This window comes from Euleptes europaea, chromosome 1 (genome assembly GCF_029931775.1).
Source record: "Euleptes europaea isolate rEulEur1 chromosome 1, rEulEur1.hap1, whole genome shotgun sequence".
Taxonomy (NCBI): domain Eukaryota; kingdom Metazoa; phylum Chordata; class Lepidosauria; order Squamata; family Sphaerodactylidae; genus Euleptes; species Euleptes europaea.
The window spans coordinates 175274616-175296371 of record NC_079312.1 but is presented as its reverse complement, the minus strand read 5'-3'; the positions used below and the strand labels follow the sequence as shown (position 1 = coordinate 175296371).

Here is a 21756-nt window from a genome sequence, read left to right as displayed (position 1 = left end):
AACGTCCACTCCCCTCTTAAAGCCTTCCTGTGGCAGGGAGTTCCACAATTTAATGCCATAGAGTCCACCTTGCAAAGCGGCCATTTTATCCAGGTGAACTGATCTGTCACCTGGAAACCAGCTGTAATAGCAGATCTCCAGCCACTACCTGGAGGCTGGCAACCATACTCCTGTGTCATATGTTGTTTGCCTATTAGGTGCCAAAAACATGTGAGCCCGCACTGTTTTGTCCTCCCTGTAGTATTTGTTCCACAGCCCCTAATAAAATAGGCATGCTCCTCTGGTGCTGGAGAGAATAGGTATGCATCATGACTAGTATCCATTTTTACTAGTACTCTTGGGGAACAAGTTAAACATAAGAAAGTCCCTGCTGGATCAGACCAAGGCCCATCAAGTCCAGCAGTCTGTTCACACAGTGGCCAACCAGGTGCCTCTAGGAAGCCCACAAGCAAGACAACTGCAGCAGCATTATCCTCCTGCCTGTGTTCCACAACACCTAATAGAATAGGCATGCTCCTCTGGTCCTGGAGAGAATAGGTATGCATCAAGACCAGTATCCATTTTTACTAGTAGCCAAGAAATCAGAAGGAGATTGAGACTGGGAAGGACAGCCATGAAGGAGCTAGAAAAGATTCTGAAGTGTAAGGATGTGTCACTGGCTACCAGGATCCAGTTAATTCATGACATCGTATTTTCTATTACTATGTAGGGGTGTGAAAGCTGGACAATGAAGAAAGCTGATAGGAAGAAAGTAGATTCCTTTGAAATGTGATGTTGGAGGAGAGTGTTACGGATACTGTGGACTGCCAAAAAAACAAATCAGTGCGTTATAGATCAAATCAAGCCGGAACTGACCCTAGAAGCTAAAATGACTAAACTGAGTCTGTCGTATTTTGGTCACATCATGAGAAGACAAGAGTCACTGGAAAAAACAGTCATGCTAGGAAAAGTTGAGGGCAGCAGGAAAAGAGGGAAGACCCAACAAGAGATGGATTGACTCTATGAAGGAAGCCATGGTCTTCAATTTGCAAGATCTGAGCAAGGCTGTCAAGGATAGGACATTTTGGAGGACTTGGGACACCATGAGTCGGAAGCTACTTGACGGCACTTAACACACACACACATGGATAGCCCTACCCTCCGCGAAGATAGCTCAGCTCCCCTTGGAGATGTGTCCCATAGGTGTTTATCCCAACATTGCTACAAGCTCAGAATGGCACCTACAGTCTCTCTTCCTCATTTTATCCTCTTAGCAACCGTATGAGGTCGGTTGGAATGACTGCAAGTGACAATGATAAACCACTATCCTGCACTGAGGGCATCGGGGTGTGTGTGTCTCACTCTTGGTTTATTTGAAAGCACAGAGGTGAATTTGTGATGGACATGTTGACTGTTTAATGTAGAAGATGCAGATGTTCTACTCTGGCTAGCTAGGCCAGAAGAGAGTGTAGAATAAAAGTTGGTGCGCATGTACACTGTAACCACTAATGACATTAGAAAATGTAACTAAGAGGTCATGGAAAAGAGCAGTGGTTCCCAAAGTGGGCAGTACCACCTCCTGGGGGGGGGGCAGTGGGATTACCTAGGGGGGCACTAAGAGGAAAGGGGGCAGCAGGGGGCGCTAGAGGTGGGGCCCTTCAACTACGTGGTTCACTAATTTACAACAGATCTAGCTATGGCACCATGCTGGCAAATTTGGTGGAAACTATCAGAATTTTCCCCCAGACTTTGAAGAGCTGGTACCACTGGATCAAGTTCATTAATTTTGTTGAATAAATTTCAACTTAAAAGGTTTAATTTAATTTTGAATATATGTGCTATTAATTTTTACTGTTTTGAAATTTTATTATCATCTTTAGTGCATAATGAAAACCCCTATTTTGAAGAATGTTTTTATAGGATGGGGCGCTGAGGTTGAGTTTTGGAACCAAGGGGGTGGTGCCTCGAAAAGTTTGGGAACCACTGGCCTAGACTAGAGGATGCTCTTTGTTCCACAGGCAAGGACAGACAACAGATCTGAGTGGTCTCAATGGATGGTTGAAACAGCAGTGTTGGTAGGATTTTAGAATTTTTAGACACTCTTAAAACATTTTGGGGCAAGCTTGGCCCATACAAGCGGAAAAGGACTGCATTTAAACTACAAAGAAACCAGGATGATGGAACGTCATACCAGAAAGATTAACAGCAGCTTTACCACTAGGCCTCTGGGAGGAAAGGGGAACAGGAACATCCTTTTTAGGACAATGCATTCCTCGGGAATTGTAGTTTGTGGATGACACATTCCTTAGGGATGATAGCGTGTCTGATTTCAAAACAGGGCTCGGGCCAAACTCTGCTACAAGTACGTGGATTACGTGTACGCTATTACAACTGATCCCCAGCCGATAGAGATCAGTTCCCCTGGAGAAAATGGCCACTTTGGCAATTGGACTCTATGGCATTGAAGTCCCTCCCCTCTCCAAACCCCACCCCCAAAACCACCCACAGGTGGCGAAGAGGGACCTGGCAACCCTAAATATACCTCAACAGCCTGGGACCCACTTATCTAATGGACCTTTCCCCATGATTCCATGCGCCAACTAAGGTCACCAGGCGCCTCTATGTTGACCATTTCCCCTGTTCAGGAAGTACATTGAGCAGCAACCACAAGTGCTCATTTTCAGTGATTATGCACACATTAGACACAGAAAACTCCTGTCCTCCTCCTTCCATAAAAGGTGCAGATTTTTTACACACTTTAGCTGAAAGAACTGACGAATAGCTCTGGCAGCTAGTTTTAAGTTGATGCATTTTTGTGGGTTTTGTTTTGTATTGGATATTGGGGAAAGGCAAGATGTCAGTGTTTTAAATAAATTAACCTGCACACCTTTACTTACAAGAAAAATGCATAGATTGCTCAGTGTAAGCTAGAAGCCTCAAAACCACGTGGACAACTGGAGTGCTTGGTAACAAAAGAGAACATGGAGCCAGCTTTTCAGACTTGGTAGAAGAGAACATCTGGTTGGCCACTGTGTGAACAGAGTGCTGGACTTGATGGACCTTGGTCTGATCCAGCAGGGCTTTCGTTATGTTCTTATGGAGGATGGGGCTATCCATGGCTACTAGTCATGATGCATACCTACTATCTACAGTATCACAGGAGCATGCCTACTATATTAGGGGCTGTGTAACACAGGCAGGATAATGCTGCTGCAGCCATCTTGCTTGTGGGCTTCCTGGAGGTACCTAGATGGCCATTGTGTGAACAGACGGCTGGACTTGCCGGGCCTTGGACTGATCCAGCAGAGCTTTTATGTTCTTCATGTAGAAAACAATGGAATACATATATAGTTACAGAAAGGACTGGTGTTGCCTTAGTAAACTCTGCATTTTTCATGCTTTTGCAGAGATCTGAAGAGGAGGGGCCATGGCTAAGTGGTAGCATCTGCTTGGTATGCAGAAGGTCCTAGGTTCAATCCCCACATCTCCAGTTAAAGGGACTAGGCAAGTAGGTGATGTGAAAGACCTCTGCCTGAGACCCTGGAGAGCTGCCGCCGGTCTGAGTAGACAATACTGACTGATGGATCAAAGGTCTGATTCAGTATAAGGCAGCTTCATGTGTTCAAGCCTTGCTCTTCACCCAAGCATCCACTGATGGCCTCATCTCAGAGGACCCTTGAAACTTTCACATGCTTGCTGCACTGGACAGGTCCTATCTTGTTTCAAGTCATAGTGGTGGTTTCCCAAATCCTGCTTTCACACAACTGTTTACAGTTGAGATACCAAGTATTGTGCAAGGGACCTCCCATACACAAAACGCATAGTCTACTGCCGAGAAACGGCGTCCTCACTCACAAGAAAAAAGACGAGAAAAATCCAGGAGGGGCACAAGTCAAGGGCAGAGACTTTAAGTACAAGCAGTTTCTAGTCAACATCTTTTATTTTTTCATTTTTCAAAAAGATCAGCGGATTCCCCTCATGCACTCCTCTTGCTGTTAGGTATTAATAACCTGATGGAAGCAAAAAAAAAGACCATTTTAATGCCTCCTATTAGAGAAGACTTTACTTTGCTGCGCTTCCAAACTATGCCCATGGAACTTCTCGGCAGGTATTAATAATCTGATGGAAGCAAAAAAAGACCATGAGCAGGTCATGAGCACATCTTTGACTGCAGCCTACCACTCTGTGCCAAGGAGCTTGTAAAATTCATTTTACCACTTGTTAAAAATTTTATAAGCTAGCAGTCTTCCTGGGTAGCCCATTTTTAGGTGAGGTTTCCCACAAATCTAGCCCAGATTACAGATAAAATGAAGTGGGAAATTCTACCCTACGTAACTGAACACCGAGGCGCTGGATCACTAGACTCACCTAACGGCACATACAATCATAAGCAAGTTCAAAACAAGTTGGCTTTTTCTAGTTTCACTTGGATCACTGCTTAAGACTAGCCAGTCTCTCTCAAATGTTCCCGTCTCATAAGCACTGCTATTCTTCAGCCTTCTTGTTCCGTTGGTTTCATCAGTCTGGGCAAAGGGAACAGCCATTCCAAAAAGTGGCACCAATCTGAAAAATAAAGCAAAATGGGTATTTCAGTGCACGAGTTCACGGCACTTGTAACCTTTTTTTTTTTTGTAGCGGAAACCTCGACCACCCACCCAACTAGGTAGCTACTATTTCTACGTAAGTGCTGCAACAAACCTGTTTGGGCAACTGAGCTGGTGTCTCCACAGGTTTCCCTTAGGGACCATGCCAGAAGCCACAGGCAGCCCTGGAAAAAAAAAATCACTGCTGGTGAGTATGCATAGAAGCTACTGCAGTAACATGTGGCTTTAAGCAATACACAAGGGCTTCTAATGCTAGACAAACTAGGGTGACTTCAGTGATGCTTATTTACGCACCAAATTTAGAAGAATTGTTTTTTGTGGTGTGCCCAGTCAGAAAGCAGTCTTGGTATTAAAACAGAAGCATCCCCCCGTAAAGTAATTTAGAACATCAACATTCTCTCCTTTTCCGAAGGAACTTAAGGCTGGCCTCCCTTATTCACATGAAGACATGAAGCTGCCTTCTACTGAATCAGACCCTTGGTCCATCAAAACCAGTATTGTCTACAGCAGCGGCTCTCCAGGGTCTCAGGCAGTGGTCGTTCACATCACCTGCCTGCCTAGTCCCTTTAACTGGAGATGCCGGGGATTGAACCTGGGACCTTCTGCATGCCAAGCAGAGGCTCTACCACTGAGCTACAGCCCCTCCCCCTAAGGCTCCGTACATAGGCCTCTTTCGCTTCCATTTTTATTCTCACCATTTTATTCCATCTAGACATTAGGAAGAATTTTCTAACAGTTAGAGCGGTTCCTCAGTGGAACTGGCTTCCTCGGGAGGTGGTAAGCGCTCCTTCCATGGAGGTTTTTAAGCAGAGGCTGAATGGCCATCTGTCAGCAATGCTGATCCTATGACCTTAGGCAGATCATGAGAGGGAGGGCATCTTGGCCGTCTTTTGGGTATGGAGTAGGGATCACTGGGGTGTGTGGTGGGGAGGTAGTTGTGAATTTCCTGCATTGTGCAGGGGGTTGTACTAGATGACCCTGGTGGTCCCTTCCATCTCTACGGTCCTATGAACCATCCTGTGAAGCAGGCCAGGCTGAGAAAGACTACGGGTCATGCTCCTGGCCAACCACAAAGATCACACGGCTAGTAGGGATGTGAACCTTGACCTCCCCAATTCCTAGCCACCCTGACCACTACTCCTGACAGGCCATGGCCCGCTTAATTTCTTCAGCGAGCTTCCAAATGATGGACTAAGCTTGGGGGGGGGGGGGGCAGCGGCACAAGGCATAACCATGGCTCTCAGGGCTTCACTGCCATCAATTCTTCTCAACATCAACAAGCCATGAAGTTTAGCTATACAGTGCTCGTGCACTCGGGGGCCAGGCTCCTCCCCACCATGGGAGATTCTCTTCCACGAACTGCAGCTAGATCACCATATTGCTTCTATAGTTTGTTTAAGCAAAACCCACTTACTCCACAGCATGGATTCAGGAGCTGGAGAAGCAGTTCCATTCCTATTCTGATGCTTCACTGCAGGATGGAGTAGGTACCGCCTCTTCTCACCTGCCAAAAACAGGTCAGTGTCACTAACCCAAGCTCATTCAAATTCACTTTTATTTTACACAGATTATAGGTCTAACAGGATACTCCAGGACTAGGTGATGCTGTTCACCTAGTCCTGAGATTCCCCAAGTTAATATGGTCAATTTGTTTTCTCCCATGTTTAGATCCTCATCCAAAACCACATACTACAATGGAAAAGTTGGCTTATCGAGTGGGATCAGAAGCCTCCCACACCCAAACCAGGCTGCTCTGGGAGAAGCCTTCCCCAAAGTCCAAGTTCTGCACAAGGCCCGATTAGAAAGTCCTTGGACGAGACAGCTGGACGAATCAAAGTATTGTATGGTTCGTTGCTTTCCCCCCCTGGTTTTTTGAAAGCGGAATCAGTCACAGCAGCCAGCCAGGCCCTCCCCCAGGACAAAACTGCAGATTCAGACAAAGTTCTCCTGGGGTCCATGAAGACCCCCAGGATTCGCCCAGTGAGTTTGTCAAAAGCAGTAAAGAACCAGTAGTTTGCTGTGGCCGTAAAAAATGGAGCTCTGCGGGAGAGAAGATGCAGACATGAGCAAAAGAGTTACCTCGAAATACAGGACTATTTCCACAAATGAACTAGCCAAGAGCAGCTTTCGTCTCACATGGATCGCACTGAAGGAGGCACAACACACTTCGGGGGTCTCCAAGGACACTGGCTTCCACACGCTAGCAGAGAATTCTCACAGTGTAAGAACAGGACAGAGCTAACTACAGGCAGGCCCCATCTAGGCTCCAACATCCATTCCGCCTCAACCCTGAAGAAGCCTCAAGTCCCCCAGATTGTGAGCGCTTCTTTCTCTACCAGCTCATCTGCCAAAGCTTGAGTTTCTCCAAATCAAGCAGGGGATGCCATCCAACTCTAGGAAGCGTTTGTATAAACCAAGAGGCGCCCCTTCCTTCCCAGGTTCTCCTCCCTAGCAACAATACCACAGTATTACATTTGTGGCGAGGGACGCCAACATGTGATGTTATTAACTGGGCTTGTTCGTAGGCTGAAGCCTTAAGAGCTCCAGGTATTATGATACGCCACAGGGCGTTTTACCACTATACATGTTTGTGCTTAGCATCCCACCTCTTATTCCCTCTGTAGCACCAGCTCCCAAGCCAAAAATAGAGTTGGGAACCTTCAAAAGCCAAGCCAGTTAATTCACTGTTTGAAGGGCAAACCAGGACCACTTCGGCCCCCAATGTCTTGAGGAACACCACTGGGATCAATGTTTGCAAAAACCACCACCACCACCTCAATCGTTTAAGCCACTACCCATTAAAGAGATGAAACCAACTCAATTCCCCAGGACAGAACTGTAGTGTAGATAAACCTCCCAACATCCTAGGAAATCAAATCATAGAATCATAGAGTTGGAAGGTACCACCAGGGTCATCTAGTCCAACCCCCTGCACAATGCAGGACATTCACAACTACCTCCCCCCTCCACACCCCCAGTGACCCCCTACTCCACAACCAGAAGATGGCCAAGATGCCCTCCCTCTTATGATCTGCCTAAGGTCATTGAATTAGCATTGCTGTCAGATGTCCATCTAACCGCTGCTTAAAAACCTCCAGGGAAGGAGAGCTCACCACCTCCCAAGGAAGCCTGTTCCACTGACGAACCGCTCTATTAGAAAATATTGGCAGAGGCACATGGGGAGGGTCATCTTTGGTCATATCCATTTTGAACTCAAGAGTGGTTTGTTACAAGGTTATTCAGATACAATAGGATCATTGACATTAATCTTTAGAGTATAGCGTAAGCCATGCTACAAAGAGCAGGCAGATGTTTCCAGTTGTTCTGCCTTGTATGGCAGTATTCTTTTTAATTCCTATCAGCTTTTCAGGAATTGGCATCTGTCATGCTCTTTACTTGGTAAACCAACCCTGAGCGTTTTTGCTTTACTTGCTGCTAAAGCTATCTAAGTTGTGCGGTGCAGTGCGATGTCAAAGGTCACGAGCAGAGAATTGTTTCAGATGGGATTTTAATGGGCTTCGTAAAGCCAAAAACTCAATACAGGAACTTCCTTATCCACTTCAAATACAATGTCAATGGAATTATATGCACGCGTCTTCCAGTAAAAAAAGGACAATATAAACAAACATTTTCAAGAACCTCTCAAAGCGTCAGAGTCTTAGGTGTACTATACAGTAAAACAGATTTTATTCTGATCAATATGAACCATTTAATCCTTTCAGTAACACCAAGGTGGCTTTTTGCCTTTATCACCCTCCCTTGTGATGCTAAGAGTCGAACTCCAAAAAGTGCATTGCACTTTTCAAAAGTAAATTTTACTCGGCTTCCAGTTTACTATAATCTTTTAGGGCTCCATTTAAGTCAAGTTAAAAAGAAAACCTTGGGTTGCGAAAGACAAATAAAACTGGACTTCAAAAATGCTTTAAAAAATCACTCTTGAAAAAAGAAACTCTTGAGCAAAGTCTAAACAGGCCATCTTGTAGAGGAAGCTTTCGGGCTGCATTGTGACAAAAAAACTATATAGGGGAAGATACAAGTAGGTAACTAAAGATTCAGCGAAGCTCCAAAAATCTTTATAAATACGGCCATTGGAAGGACGATCTTGATTCAGGAAGGATTTTTACTCGGTGTGAGCTGAGGACAAGAAGCAGGTACAATCATAAAGGCACAAGCATATGGACATGTTTGCAGCATTTTCACCACTCCTAGACTTTTTTTAGCAGTATTTTCACCACTCCTAGACTTTTTTAGATTAGTGAGACTAGGAATCTCAAGGCCCTCCCCCAATTAAGCACTCCACAGCTGGGCTGTACAATTTGATGTTAACAGTTCTTAAAGGTCCAACATGCATTTAAAGTAACGTATCTGCATTGATGCCTGCAAAGTTTAGATTGAGTCAATGGCAGGTGCTCGAAAACCATCTTTTGAGTCTAGCTACTCAAGTAGTGAGCTACGGCTACAGCCACTACCCAGCGCAAGTTGGAACACTGTAACTTAAAGGGTGTTTGGACAAGTAGGAAGTCCGCAATCCCTTTCCAAGAGCCACCTACCTCAGTTGTCGTAGCTGTCTCTGTAAGAGCCTCCTGAAGAGTAGCGGTCGCTATAGCTTCCCTGACTTCTGGAAAAAAAGGATTTGTGTTTTGCGCCCGCTCGCTGAAAAGTTACAAATCTTTGAAGCACCGCCCATCACCACAATTACCTGCCGTAATCCCGGGAACCACCGTAACCTCCGCTTCTGTTGTCATAGCGTCCACCATAGCTTCTGTCTCCACCACCTACAATTAGAAAAAAAGGTTGCCAGTGAGCAACCCATCAATGAATCAACCCTTCCCTCGATTAATCCACAGCCGGTCAACAATCACCACCACCTCCTGATACTCACCTCTGGAATAGCCACGGCCTCGCCCCCTTCCACCAAAATAGCCGCCTCTGGATCCTCGCGAAGATTTCCCTGCGTGGTCAACTCTGATCTGGCGCCCATCTACAGACTAATCACACACACAAGTATTTTAATGATGGCTTCCTAGATATCATGGGACAGTTGCAGCTAAGCCCCCCCACCATCATCAACTGCAATGAGTGGACTAGGACAGGGTTATTTGGACCAGGACTTCAGCACCGGGGTGTGGGTTAATTCACACCCTCGGTAGCTATTTACAGTTAACTCTAGATTATGTCTACGTAACCCCTTAGCTGATCAACTATACCTGCACGTGCTGCTTGAGAACAGTGGATTAAAGGGCATGCAGAGTTTAATGGATTTGCTTCTGAGTAGGCATGCATATAATTATACTGGCAGCCTCATTTCCACCTTGCAAGGCAAAATCAGGCCCAAATAGGTGGTTTTAGGCAAAATGCTATGCATCATCAGATTAAAACCCAGATTCTAGCTCTGGAATTCAATATTCCAGTTGCTGAACAGCACTGGAGCCAAGTAGTCTTTTACACAGAATACAAATTCACAGCGAATCTAAAAATGCTTTGAGATCTAAACATCTGCCACAGGGCCACAAAGAGTCTCAGTTTCAGGTTGTATTCCTTCCAGTGACCCCATCCGCATTATCCAGGGATAGGGAACTCACTTTCCACCTTACAAAATTATTCTAACCTTTATTGGTTTGCCAGTCTAGCTACAAGAATTTTCCATTTTCAAACACGGCTGTTTCTCAATACAGAGCCCATTTTCTCATTGGCCAGGTTGATTTTTAATTTTTTTTAAAAAACAACCAGAAAGCATTAGACCAGAAGTACAGTCATTCTAAGTACCAGAAGAGCAGGGGACAGGGGAAGAGCACAACCCACATGATCTCCTTGTCTGAGATGTGATGGGCAAGTGGAAACTCTCTCCATTATCTAGTATGCCCAGAAGTGCTTTTGGAGGGATGGGCTTTTTGAAATGCCTGAAAGGGCACAGCTTGGACCATTCAATAAATTTCAGTAGAGGGATGGGACAGAAGAATGAGTGTCCCACGGTGGCATGTGCAGTCTCTGACACAGGTTCAGTAAGGGGACTCACAAAATTAACTGTTGAGGGAGGAAGAGAGAGGAGACAATCCAACCGTTAGGACAGGACTACAGAAAGAAGCCCCATACTGGTTTAATGTTTTCCTGATGCTTTTACTTTTTAATTTGAAGACATGAGAAAGCAGCCTCTCTCCCAAAAATAGAGCAAGTTCAGTGTCCAGGTATGCACACTCTGCAACTCATTCCATTTCTTCCACCAGCTGAACCCTGTAAGTACTATTTTAAGACAGGTGGTTTGACAATATCAGTTTGATTCATTTTCAGCTACTAAAATTAACACGGGCCAATCCAGACCGAAAAATTGGGAAGCAATCTCTTTTATGGAAGGCTTGGACTGACGGGGATTTTTTTTTTTACGTTCGACCAACTGATAGACTACAGTGAGTTTTCATCAACTTCTCATCTGAGGTCTAGATGACTTGTAAATACTACCATTCTACGGAAGCTGACAACTGTAATATCTGTTGGTGTGTAAAATATGGCATAAGTGTCTAAAGAACCTCCTTTGTTCCTGGAAACTCTTAACTGAATTGAGGCAGAAAATGAATCCTACAATATTTTTTCCTAAATATTTGATGTCAATAAATACAACTTGCAGTCTCAGGAATGAATGGAATCAGGAGCACGATCGCCCTATTAGGCCAAAGCAAGGGGATACCTGCTCTATGCCAGCAAGCATGGTGTAGTGGTTAAGAGCGGTGGTTTGAAGCGGTGGACTCTGATCTGGAGAGCCGGGTTTGATTCCCCACTCCTCCACATGAGTGGCAGAGGCTAATCTGGTGAACTGGATTTGTTTCCCCACTCCTACACATGAAGCCAGCTGGGTGACCTTAGGCTAGTCACACTCTTCTCAGCCCCACCTACCTCACAGGGTGTCTGTTGTGGGGAGGGGAAGGTGATTGTAAGCCGGTTTGATTCTCCCTTAAGTGGTAGAGTCAGCATATAAAAACCAACTCTTCTATGGGTATTAAGTTGTGACCCCTTCAGCAAAAAATTATGTTTGGAATATAGCGGACACCACAGCGACTCTTTAGTAAAGCGTTAGGTCAAGTGTCTAATTGTTGGGTGTTGTAACTCACAGGATGCATCCTTTAAACATACGCTTTGGGCATGTCCAGTCATCCAGTTTTTCTGGGCAGATGTCATTACTCGCATCAATTTTGTATTAGAATGTTCACTGATTTTTGAGGATGCTTACGTACTTTTAAAATAACTCCTAGCAGTCTGGTGTGCTAATTACTTTTAAACCACTGAAGGCAAATACGCCTAAACGCATATGGTCTACATGTGACTGTGTTTATGGTGTGTGTAGGATTGTTTGTCTAATTGTATATTATGCCAATTGCAAGGCCATATAAGAGTCATTAGCATCATTTGGTTTTAACTTGTATTAAACTTATATGTACTTAGACAACTTTTTAATGGTTTAGCTTTTAATTATATTGTTGGCCTCATTAGCTGTTTTTTTGCTTGACCCTTTAAACTATCTGCCTCTCTTGGAGGCTAACCCACGGTCAATGCAAATGGATACCCTTACAGCAGCTTTGTTTTACAACATTAGCGATATAAACACCCACCTCCAGTAAATCAAAGGATCGAGGAACTTAGAACTTTATCAATATTTGAACACATGACATACAGACAACAATTGCGTATGGACTTATTTTTACATTTTTTGCCTCTTCTAAAGTTGATCGTATTAACCAGCTCTATTTTAAACACCTTGTCATGAGCTGACTGTGCCAAGATTTTAAAAATAACTGTCACACCAACAGGAAAGGAACCTTTACCTCTCCATTCATGGCTCTCATGGCATCTGACGCATGCTCAGGATTGGCAAAGGTGATAAAGCCAAAGCCTCGTGATCTCTGGGTTTCTTTGTCCTTGATCACTACAACTAGAAGCAAGACAGGAAATAAAGTTACAAAATTACCCGCAAAAGAGCTAGGTTAGAGTCCAGTAGCGCTTCAGAGACCAACAAGACTTTTCAGGGCGTAAGCTTTTGAGTCATTGCTTTGAATGAATCTTGAGAGCCACAGAGCAGGTTAATATTCTTACCTTCAGAAATTGGACCAAAAGAGCTGAAATGCTGCTCCAGACCTTGCTCATCAGTGTCAAAGTTCAGCCCCCCAACAAACAACTTTCCTTCTTCAGAAGACATGATGGTGAAAAGGTGTCTACGGAATAGTAAAAAAAGAGAGATAAGAATCAGAAGTATGTGTTGATTGATCCTCTCCTCTAAGCGTAAGGAAGAGGCACATGGCACCTACCTACGTACGAGAGAAGAGGCTTCTGATTCAGTGGCAAGCAGAGTGTGTTTACAGGCAGTCAACTCAGTGGCAGCCCTCGCCACAAAAAACGAGTCTATTTCTGTAACCTGCCACAACACAGAACTGAGCCCTCAGGTGTCACATGGCTGGAGCAGCAGCCACATTGGTTACCAAGTCTCATCAAGGCAACGGGACCCATCGTGTTGGTACCACTAGAGTGATAATTCTTTCCACAGCCTAGTCGTCTTTATTTTTAGCCCTTTCCTACGAACTATGCCCACATTCTGTTTCTATTCATTAAGAAGAGAGTGGGCGGAAAGGGGTTGTTTAACATTTAAGCATAGTCACTCAAAGAGGAGAGCTCTGCCTGCTACCCTAGAGAGAGCTGGCACTATGACAAGCTGTCCTACTTAAGGTATAGGGTAAAATGGAGATAACTTGTGTAGCAACTAGCACCTGAGATCCTGGTTCAAACCTCCACTGGCCATAAAACTCATCGGGAGTCCATAAGCCAGCTCTTCTTAGCCTAGCCTACCTCGTAGAGTTGTCGTGAGGATATGCAAGCCAGAGCTCCTTGGCAGAAGGGTAGTGTCAAAGCACACTAAGCAATCTAGAGTGCAAGCTGGCACCTGTGATCATAAATCGAACGCAGTAGTTCCGATTCTAAGGCTTTTCCCTTTGTCTTTAGTCACCACAGGGATGTCCCACACCTTCAGCCCAGTGCAGGGCTGCCAATGTCCAGGTGGGGCTCAGAGATCACCTGGGATTGCAACTGATCTCCAGGTGGCAGAGATCAGCTCTTCTGGAGAAAATGGCAGCATAAAAGGGTGGATTCCAATGCGTTATATCCCTGCTGAGCTCTTTCCCCTCCCCAAACTCAACTTTCCCCAAGCCCCACCCTCAAAATCTCCAAGTATTTCTCAATCTAGAGTTGGCAACCCTATATTCCAGTGTGCTATATATGTATTTGTTAAGATTTTATTCCACCCCTTCCTGGCCAAGGCCAGGCTTGGGGCGGCTCACAACCTTCAATAATACAGTTCAGTTATAAAACAATGCATCACCGTGACTTTTTATTTTTAGATTTATAACCCGCCCTCCCCAGCAAGCTGGCTTAGTAATCAGCTGTCACCCCAATGCTATTAAACCCCCAGTTCGTACATTCAAATGTCTCAGGTGCCAATCAGAACCAATTAATGACCCTTCAGTCAGGAGGAGGAGGAGGTGGGTGGGCAGGATGGAACAAGACTGAATGTATACTACATAAGGAACAGGGAGGCCAGTATTGATGGGAACCGTCGCCGTCCCTCAGGACCGGGCATTCTGCATCCACTTCCTTTTGTCACATAGTAAGGGATCCTTTTAAATCTCCCTTCTTCCAGTTATTACGTGCCTGTGGGTGGGGGGGAAGGTGGCATTCACGCCCCCACCCTTTTTATTACAAGGTAGTCGAAACTCCCGCGCTTGTGGGGGAGGGGAGAAAGGGCGGGAAGAAGCGTTTTTTTTTTGCTGCCCACGCAACGAGTTAAGGGGGCCGCCTCCATTTCCCCGCCTCGAGCGCCATCTTGTCCACCCCGAGCTCTCCGCGGAGGAGCGTCTGGAGAGCCGAAGATGGCGGCCGAGGCATGGCCCCAGAGGGCGACGCGCTTCCCGCCAACTTCCGAGGAAACGCCCGGCCTGTTCCTTTCTCCGCGCGTTCCGAGGCGCTCACCGCGCATGCGCGCGACGCGCGCCCCCCCCCACTTCCTTCCTCAGCCGCGCTAGGCCGCATGCGCGGAGCCGTTAACGTCCTCGAGGCCTCCTCTCCGACCGCGCGTGCGCTCTCGGGACACCCCCCCCCTACCACCACACACTCTCAATCTTACGACGTCACTATTCACGAACGGCTGCTGAGGGGCAGACTTTATCAACCCGTTTTCTTCTAGCCTGAATGAAATAACCAAATTTAAAAAAAAACCAAAATCTTATCGCTCGTTTCTTCTTCCACTCACCAAAACACGTTCTCCGGGGCTGGAGCTGCTGAAAATGCGGGCCGAGGAACCGCCCGCGAGACGCTTATATAGAGGACCGCCCACCGCGGAGGGTCACGTGACAGCCGCCGCGGTTTCCTCCGAGACTCATTGGTTGTTACTACGCATGCGCTGAGGAGTGGAAGCGGGGGAGGGGGAGGAGAGAAGGGAAAAAGGACACACGCAAAAAAATCGTTCACATCCGGGCATCAATTCAACTTTCTCCCTCCAAAAAGACTCCCTTGTGTATCATCCGGGGACTTGCTCGGGCGGCCCAGGCTTCCGCCTCCTCCCACTTCCCTAGAAGAGAGCTCCGCGCGGCCGCTGCTTCCGGTTCCTGTTAGAGTCCTCCGCGTGGGTAGCGGAGAGGGTGGAAGTCGTAGCAATCAATTAAAATAATAATAATAATAATAATAATAAAACTCAACAAAGCTGGTCGAAAAGGCCGTCACATATTGGGATAAACTGGCAAAAATGGATTTTACTATTTTAGTTAGTGAGTTATAGAAACAAGTTTTATTACTTTATTATATTGTTAATGGAAATTTTTTAAAACTGTTAAGACACTTCTTCGGAAGTCTGGTGATGGGTCACTTTTTAAGGTGGGTGGTGGGTCAAAAGGGTATTTTTTTGATTTTGAATTTTACAATTTTGTAACTATGACTGTATTAATAAGAGCATATGAATGATACTCTTTTGTATTTTCTTGTTTTTTTATTATTATTGTACTTGTTTGTTTTGTTTAATGTTATAATTAAAAAAAAACAAAGCTGGTCGGGTTCGCATCTTCTTTTGATGCAGTCCTTTGCAATAATCCGTTGTATCCCCAACATTTCTTTTTTGTAGTCAAAAAGGGCAAGAGTCCAGTAGCACCTTAAAGACTAACACAAATATTTTCTGGTAGGGTATGAGCTTTCGTGAGCCACAGCTCACTTCTTCAGATACTGGACTCTTGCCCTTTTTGACTACTGCAAACAGACTAACACGGCTACCCACTGGGAATTTCTTTTTTGCTTCCTGGAGCAGCCCGCTCCCTCGCTGGGTGATGGAATAGACCTGGGGGGGGAGGGGTTTAAGAAAACAAAGGTGTTGGTGAGAGTGGGAAAGGGAGAAGTTAAACGTGGCTCTTTAATGCCTTTCGTTTCCCGTTTATGCCTGGGAGGTTTTGCCTTGGGTCTGCTGCTCTCTCGATGCGCATTTTCCCCACCCAAATTCTCAAAGCTCTGCATGGAGGCGTGTTGTTGAGTTTTGAGAATCCGGATGGGAAAAATGCGCATCGAGAGAGCAGCAAATCAAAGGCAAAAGCTCCCATGCATAATGGCATGTCTTGTGGAAATGCGCATCTCGGGCTTCTTGTGCACCCGAATAAAGCGTGTAATTCATTGGTTCTTGTGGGTTATCCGGGCTGTGTAACTGTGGTCTTGGTATTTTCTTTCCTGACGTTTCGCCAGCAGCTGTGGCAGGCATCTTCAGAGGAGTAACACTGAAGGACAGTGTCTCTCAGTGTCAAGTGTGTAGGAAGAGTAATATATAGTCAGAAAGGGGTTGGGTTTGAGCTGAATCGTTGGCCTGCAAAATAATTGTCCTGAGCACATTACCTTTGATACTTTTTGCAGGACAATGATTCAGCTCAAACCCAACCCCTTTCTGACTATATATTACTCTTCCTACACACTTGACACTGAGAGACACTGTCCTTCAGTGTTACTCCTCTGAAGATGCCGGCCACAGCTGCTGGCAAAACATCAGGAAAGAAAATACCAAGATAACCCACAAGAACCAAAGCGTGTAATTGGCAACAGGATGTGGCCATTTATGCACGGGGTTTTTTGCCTTGGATTTGCCACTCTTTCGGTGCACATTTTCCCCCATCCAATTTCTCAAAACTCAACAATAAGCCCACATGCAGAGTTTTGAGAATTCGGATGGGGAAAATGTGCACCTAAAAAGTGGCAAACAAAGCCCCCCCAAACCCCGCCCTCCCCAGTCTCCGCCCCCAAACCTCCCGCCGGTAGCGAAGAGGGACCTGGCAACCCTAGGGCCAGCGTAAGTCACCCTGCACCAGTGTCCGTGCCAGTAAGGGATAAAACAAAGCAGTATAGAGCCAGAATCTTTTTTGGGGGGAGGGGGAACATGTGGGCCATTTATGCAGGCTCGATTTTGATCCTCGCTCAAAGCTCCTTTTTAAAATGACTATTCACTGTCCCGATGCAAGGGGAGAAAGTAAAAAAAATTCCACCCCCTACTTGCCTGCTGCTTTGTCCCTTCGACTGCATAGCCATTAGCAATCATCATTTGCATAGCTAAGCATAGCTAAGCCGTGGCTGTGATTCTTCATGCTTTCTTGAGTGGATGCTTCAAGGCGGGGCGGGACAAATACAAAAGGTCGCGTTAAAGGAGCTCTTAAGAAATGCGAAGCAGGTATGCGCTGTCTTCGCAGTGAAGTCTGGAATGACGGTTCAGCGTGAAGAAATTTTTAAAAATAGGCGGGGCACTTCAGCCTGGAACATGCTGCTAATTACCAAGCATACACTGCCGTGGAAAAGCTCCAGGTCTCAAAAAGCACAGTGGGTTTTAGAAAGGGGTTACGCTTCCAAGAGTTTGAGAACCATTGTTATCATACATTATTGTTAATAGTTCAAAACAAACCTGACCTTTTGCAGCATACGGAATGGTAGGAAATGCAGTTTATATGTTTGTTTAATTGCATTACACTACAGGTCGAGAGATGTATGTTTTAATTATTTTTATTATCAGGGACACTGCGTTTTAAGGTCTCTCGCCTGAAAAAAAAGACTGTTCCTGATTTGCTTGTTGGCAATGCCTTTCTAAAATGTTACTATGCTGCACTCACATAATGCATTAGATCATAACTCTTCCCGTTTTAACTCCCTTCTCCACCTAACCTAAAAGTGAAGTCTTTGTGTGGGTGAGCGGATTCATCTTGATGGATGACTATGTCTAAGGCTTGTATGTAAAGCCCTTGACATAAATTGCCAGAACAGTATTCATCTTTCAACCCACAGTCCCAATTACCCAGAAAGATGTGACTATTGAATGTGTTAAACCGATTTTATAACAAGAACAGGAATAAATATTCTAGTAAAGATGGTTAAAATTTAACAAAAGTAAACCTGTCATTTAAGAAAAAATTAACAAAAGTAAACCTGCAGGTGGAACCTAGAGATCTCCCGGAATTACAACTGATCTCCATGTCAGGTCCCCTGGAGAAAATGGCCATGAATGGTAGACTATGGCATAATATTCCGCTGAGGTGGATAAAGTCACATTTTTAATGCTCTCTCTGTAAAAATGCCCTGCAAACTAAAAATTAGCACATCAGAGTGAAAGGTTCCAGCCTAGTTCTTTGCATGCCGTGTTAGTTTTCTGCATATAGGGAATTCATGTATGGGAATATTTAAAAATGTCATCTTTCCCCTACAAACAGAAGAGGTAAAGTCAATTCTGCCACCTCATTACCTCTGCCACACTGAAGAAGAGTTGGTTTTTATACCCTGATTTTCTCTACCAAAAAGAGTCTCAAAGCGGCTTACAATCACCTCCCCTTCCTCTTCCCACAACAGGCACCTTGTGAGGTAGGTGGGGCTGAAAGAGTTCAGAGAGAACTGTGACTCGTCCAAGGTCACCCACCAGTAGGGTTGCCATCCTCCAGGTGGTGGCTGGAGATCTGCTATAACAATTGATCTCCAGCCGATAGAGATCAGTTTCCCTAGAGAAAATGGCCACTTTGGCAGTTGGACTCTATGGCATTGAAGTCCCTCTGCCCTCCTTAGCTTCCACCCCCCAAATCTCCAGGTATTTCCCAACCCGGAGATGGCAACCCTAAGTAGGAGATAGACGACCTCCCCCCGTACCACACCATTGCCCATTGAGGAAACTTGTGTAGCCTGTCAGCAAACATGTAGCCTGTAAGTATAATCTGATTTTTTGAGCAAAGAGCAAAGAGCAGCTTCCGGGGGCCATTTCGGGTTGGAAAATGGCACGGTGCCATGGTCCCAATCCAAACTGAGCCCATGGTCAACTGGGAATTAAGTTCCGAGCTCAGAACTCCGACTCCGAGACCAGCTCTGTTGACAGGACACGTATGGGTCGTGAGTATTTTGTATTGTGAATTTCTTCAAAAGGAAGCTCAAACCTAGGCTACCTCTGCAGGTGATAAAGTGGGGGTAGAGTCCTGCGGTAATAGAATGAGCTGTACCGCTTCAGGTTCCGGAAGTGGGATTACCTTTTTCATAGTTCCCCGACTTTAACACTAGCTCAGCGTGCAAAGAGCCAGGCTAGACAATTCTTGCTTTGGGAATTTTTTATTTGCAGAAATGCTTACATGGTGTAGGCTTATGAAGTTACCTGCCTGCCGTCTGAAGTGGTACCACCAGATTGCCACCTCTAGGTTGAGAGGTTCCTGGAGATTCGAGGGTAGATCCTGGTGAGGACAGGGTATCACGCCACGGAGTCCACCCTCCAAAGCAGACATTTTCTTCAGGGGAACTGATCTCCATCGTCTGGAGATCAGATGCAATTAGGGTTGCCAACCTCCAGGTAATAGCTGGAAATCTCCTGCTATTACAACTGATCTCCAACCAACAGAGATCAGATCACCTGGAGAAAATGGCCGCTTTGGCCACTGGACTCCGTCCTCCTCAGGCTCTGCCCCAAAAACCTCCCGCCAGTGGCGAAGAGAGACCTGGCAACCCTAGATGTAATTCTGGGCGATCCTCAGGCTCCACCTGGAGATTGGCAACCCTAGGTACAGCACATTCTACAGAATTCTACCACCTGTGGGCCAGGGTTCAGTCATGTAGGGTGAAGGTAAGACTCAACAGGTCCAGCCTAAATGCATAAAATATAATTCAGAATTGTTGTGCCCATGCATAAGGGCTAATATAACACACACACACGCACACACACACACACATGCCATGAATGTTTGGGGAAGTTGGCATCAGAAGATTGTAAGCCGCAATGCCTTTTCTTTGTTATAGGGCCCCTCGCCTATTAAGCGAAGCCTCCTTGAGTTAGCGAGTAGATTCTTTTATCTGTAGTTAGGAATGTAGTTTCTGTTTCCTGCTTGCGAACGTGAAGCGCTTTCTAAGAACGCCTGTGGGCTACATTATAGGCTCTGCTAATTAATGTATTCAAGTATCTAATTATGTATTGGCTCTTTTGTCTTTATGATGTAATGTACCTGCCCCATCCTAAGGCATAAAGGAGCCTTCCTTTCCTTTGTTCTCTCATGGTGACTCTCTGCTCCTGCATTGGCGGTAGCCCACCCAGCTCCTTATTTGGCTAAATAAAGAACTGACTGCTTTAACTCTAACCTCTTCCTAATTGTCTGTTTATTGGACTCTACAGACAATCAGGCACTTCAGAATCCCCTAAAAAACGCAGGGGCTCTTTGCCAGCCAAATTAGTGTGAAAAAGGATCTTCACAATAGAAGCTTTGCAAACCATTGTCTTGGAGAATAGGGTCTACATTCTAGATAAGCATCTCATACATTTTAATTTCAGAGCGTAGTTATGTTGGTCCAGTGACGGACCTACATTTTGGGGGCCCTGAAGCTTGAACTGTTATGGGGCCCCCTTCGCAACCAGCAACGATAGAGCAACATCCAACAAGGTCTAAAGGGCCTTGCTGCCCTTGCAAGGACCTCTCGAGGCCGAAATGGTGGAGAATAGGGTGGTGGGGTGGCATCCTTGAAAATGGGCCATACAGTGACGAAATAAAACTACAGAACTATTAAGCCATGCACCAACAAAGGATCTGAGGATCCAGCTGCCAAAATGTAGGCTGTGAATAGATTCTGGCGAGCTCAGTGCGCCCTTACAGCTGGGGGTTCGAGCACTGCAAGCCCCCAAGAAAATTTTGAAATTTGACCAATTACAGGGACATTTTCAGGACACATGAAATGGATATTAGAGCATATTCTAAAATCAATATTAAGTACTTCAACCCATTGGCTTATGATTCGATCGCTAAAAAACTCCATCGATTTTGTTGAGAAATTAACTCATTGAAAAAGTTGCTTCAGGGGGGGGGCCCTTCTGGGATTAGGAGCCCTGAAGCTTAAGCTTCATTAGTTTCACAGTAGATCCGCCTCTGTGTTGGTCTGCAGTAGAACAGGAAGAATCAAGTCCAGTAGCACCTTAGAATATAAGAACATAAGAATATAAGAAAAGCCCTGCTGGATCAGACCCAGGCCCATCAAGTCCAGCAGTCTGCTCACACAGCAGCCAACCAGGTGCCTCTAGGAAGCCCCCAAACAAGACGACTGCAGCAGCACCATCCTGCCTTAGAGACCAACAAGATTTTGGGGGTATAAGCTTTCGAGAGTCAAGGCCCCCTTTGTCAGATACCCTTTGTCATACATTAATATATTGAAAAACCTGGACCTCTCGTAGGAAGCTGGGCTGTTTCCTTGGATACTAAATAGCTCCTGCATTTCCATTTAATACAGCAAATCAGTTCCAGTAATTATTGTATTTTATGTTCTGTGTGTCTCTAGCTAGAGACTTTGTCACTTTACACATGGCTGTTTCGCTTGTGGTTAGGGTTGCCAACCTCCAGGTACTAGCAGAAGATCTTCTGCTATTACAACTGATCTTGTATCAACAGAAGTAATAGAGTCTAGATCACACGAAGTGACAGTATCGCTTTACTCTGCTGTGGTTAGACCTTACCTAGAGTACTGTGTTCAGTTTTGGGCGCCGCAATTTAAGAAGGATGTAGTCAAGCTGGAACGTGTCCAGAGGAGGGCAACAAAGATAGTGAGGGGTCTGGAGACCAAGTCCTGTGAGGAAAGGTTGAAGGAGCTGGGTATGTTTAGCCTGAAGACTGGGAGATATAATAAC

At 45.5% G+C, this 21756-nt stretch overlaps 1 protein-coding gene across 2 annotated transcripts in view; it reads right to left on the bottom strand.

Annotated features, from left to right (window-relative positions):
• Positions 1-8074: 8074 nt before the first annotated feature.
• Positions 8075-21756, bottom strand: part of LOC130485889 (RNA-binding protein 3-like) — a 37209-nt gene continuing 23527 nt past the window's right edge. The window contains exons 2-7 of one of the 2 annotated variants that reach the window (XM_056859040.1): positions 12666-12785; positions 12398-12504; positions 9466-9571; positions 9283-9358; positions 9134-9201; positions 8075-8717 (exon numbers count right to left, since the gene is read on the bottom strand). In XM_056859040.1, coding sequence (XP_056715018.1) covers positions 9135-9201; positions 9283-9358; positions 9466-9571; positions 12398-12504; positions 12666-12768 — 459 coding nt within the window. In that variant the 5' untranslated portion in view covers positions 12769-12785 and the 3' untranslated portion in view covers positions 8075-8717; position 9134. The remainder of the gene's footprint in view (positions 8718-9133; positions 9202-9282; positions 9359-9465; positions 9572-12397; positions 12505-12665; positions 12786-21756) is intronic. The other variant, XM_056859047.1, reaches the window with a different exon arrangement.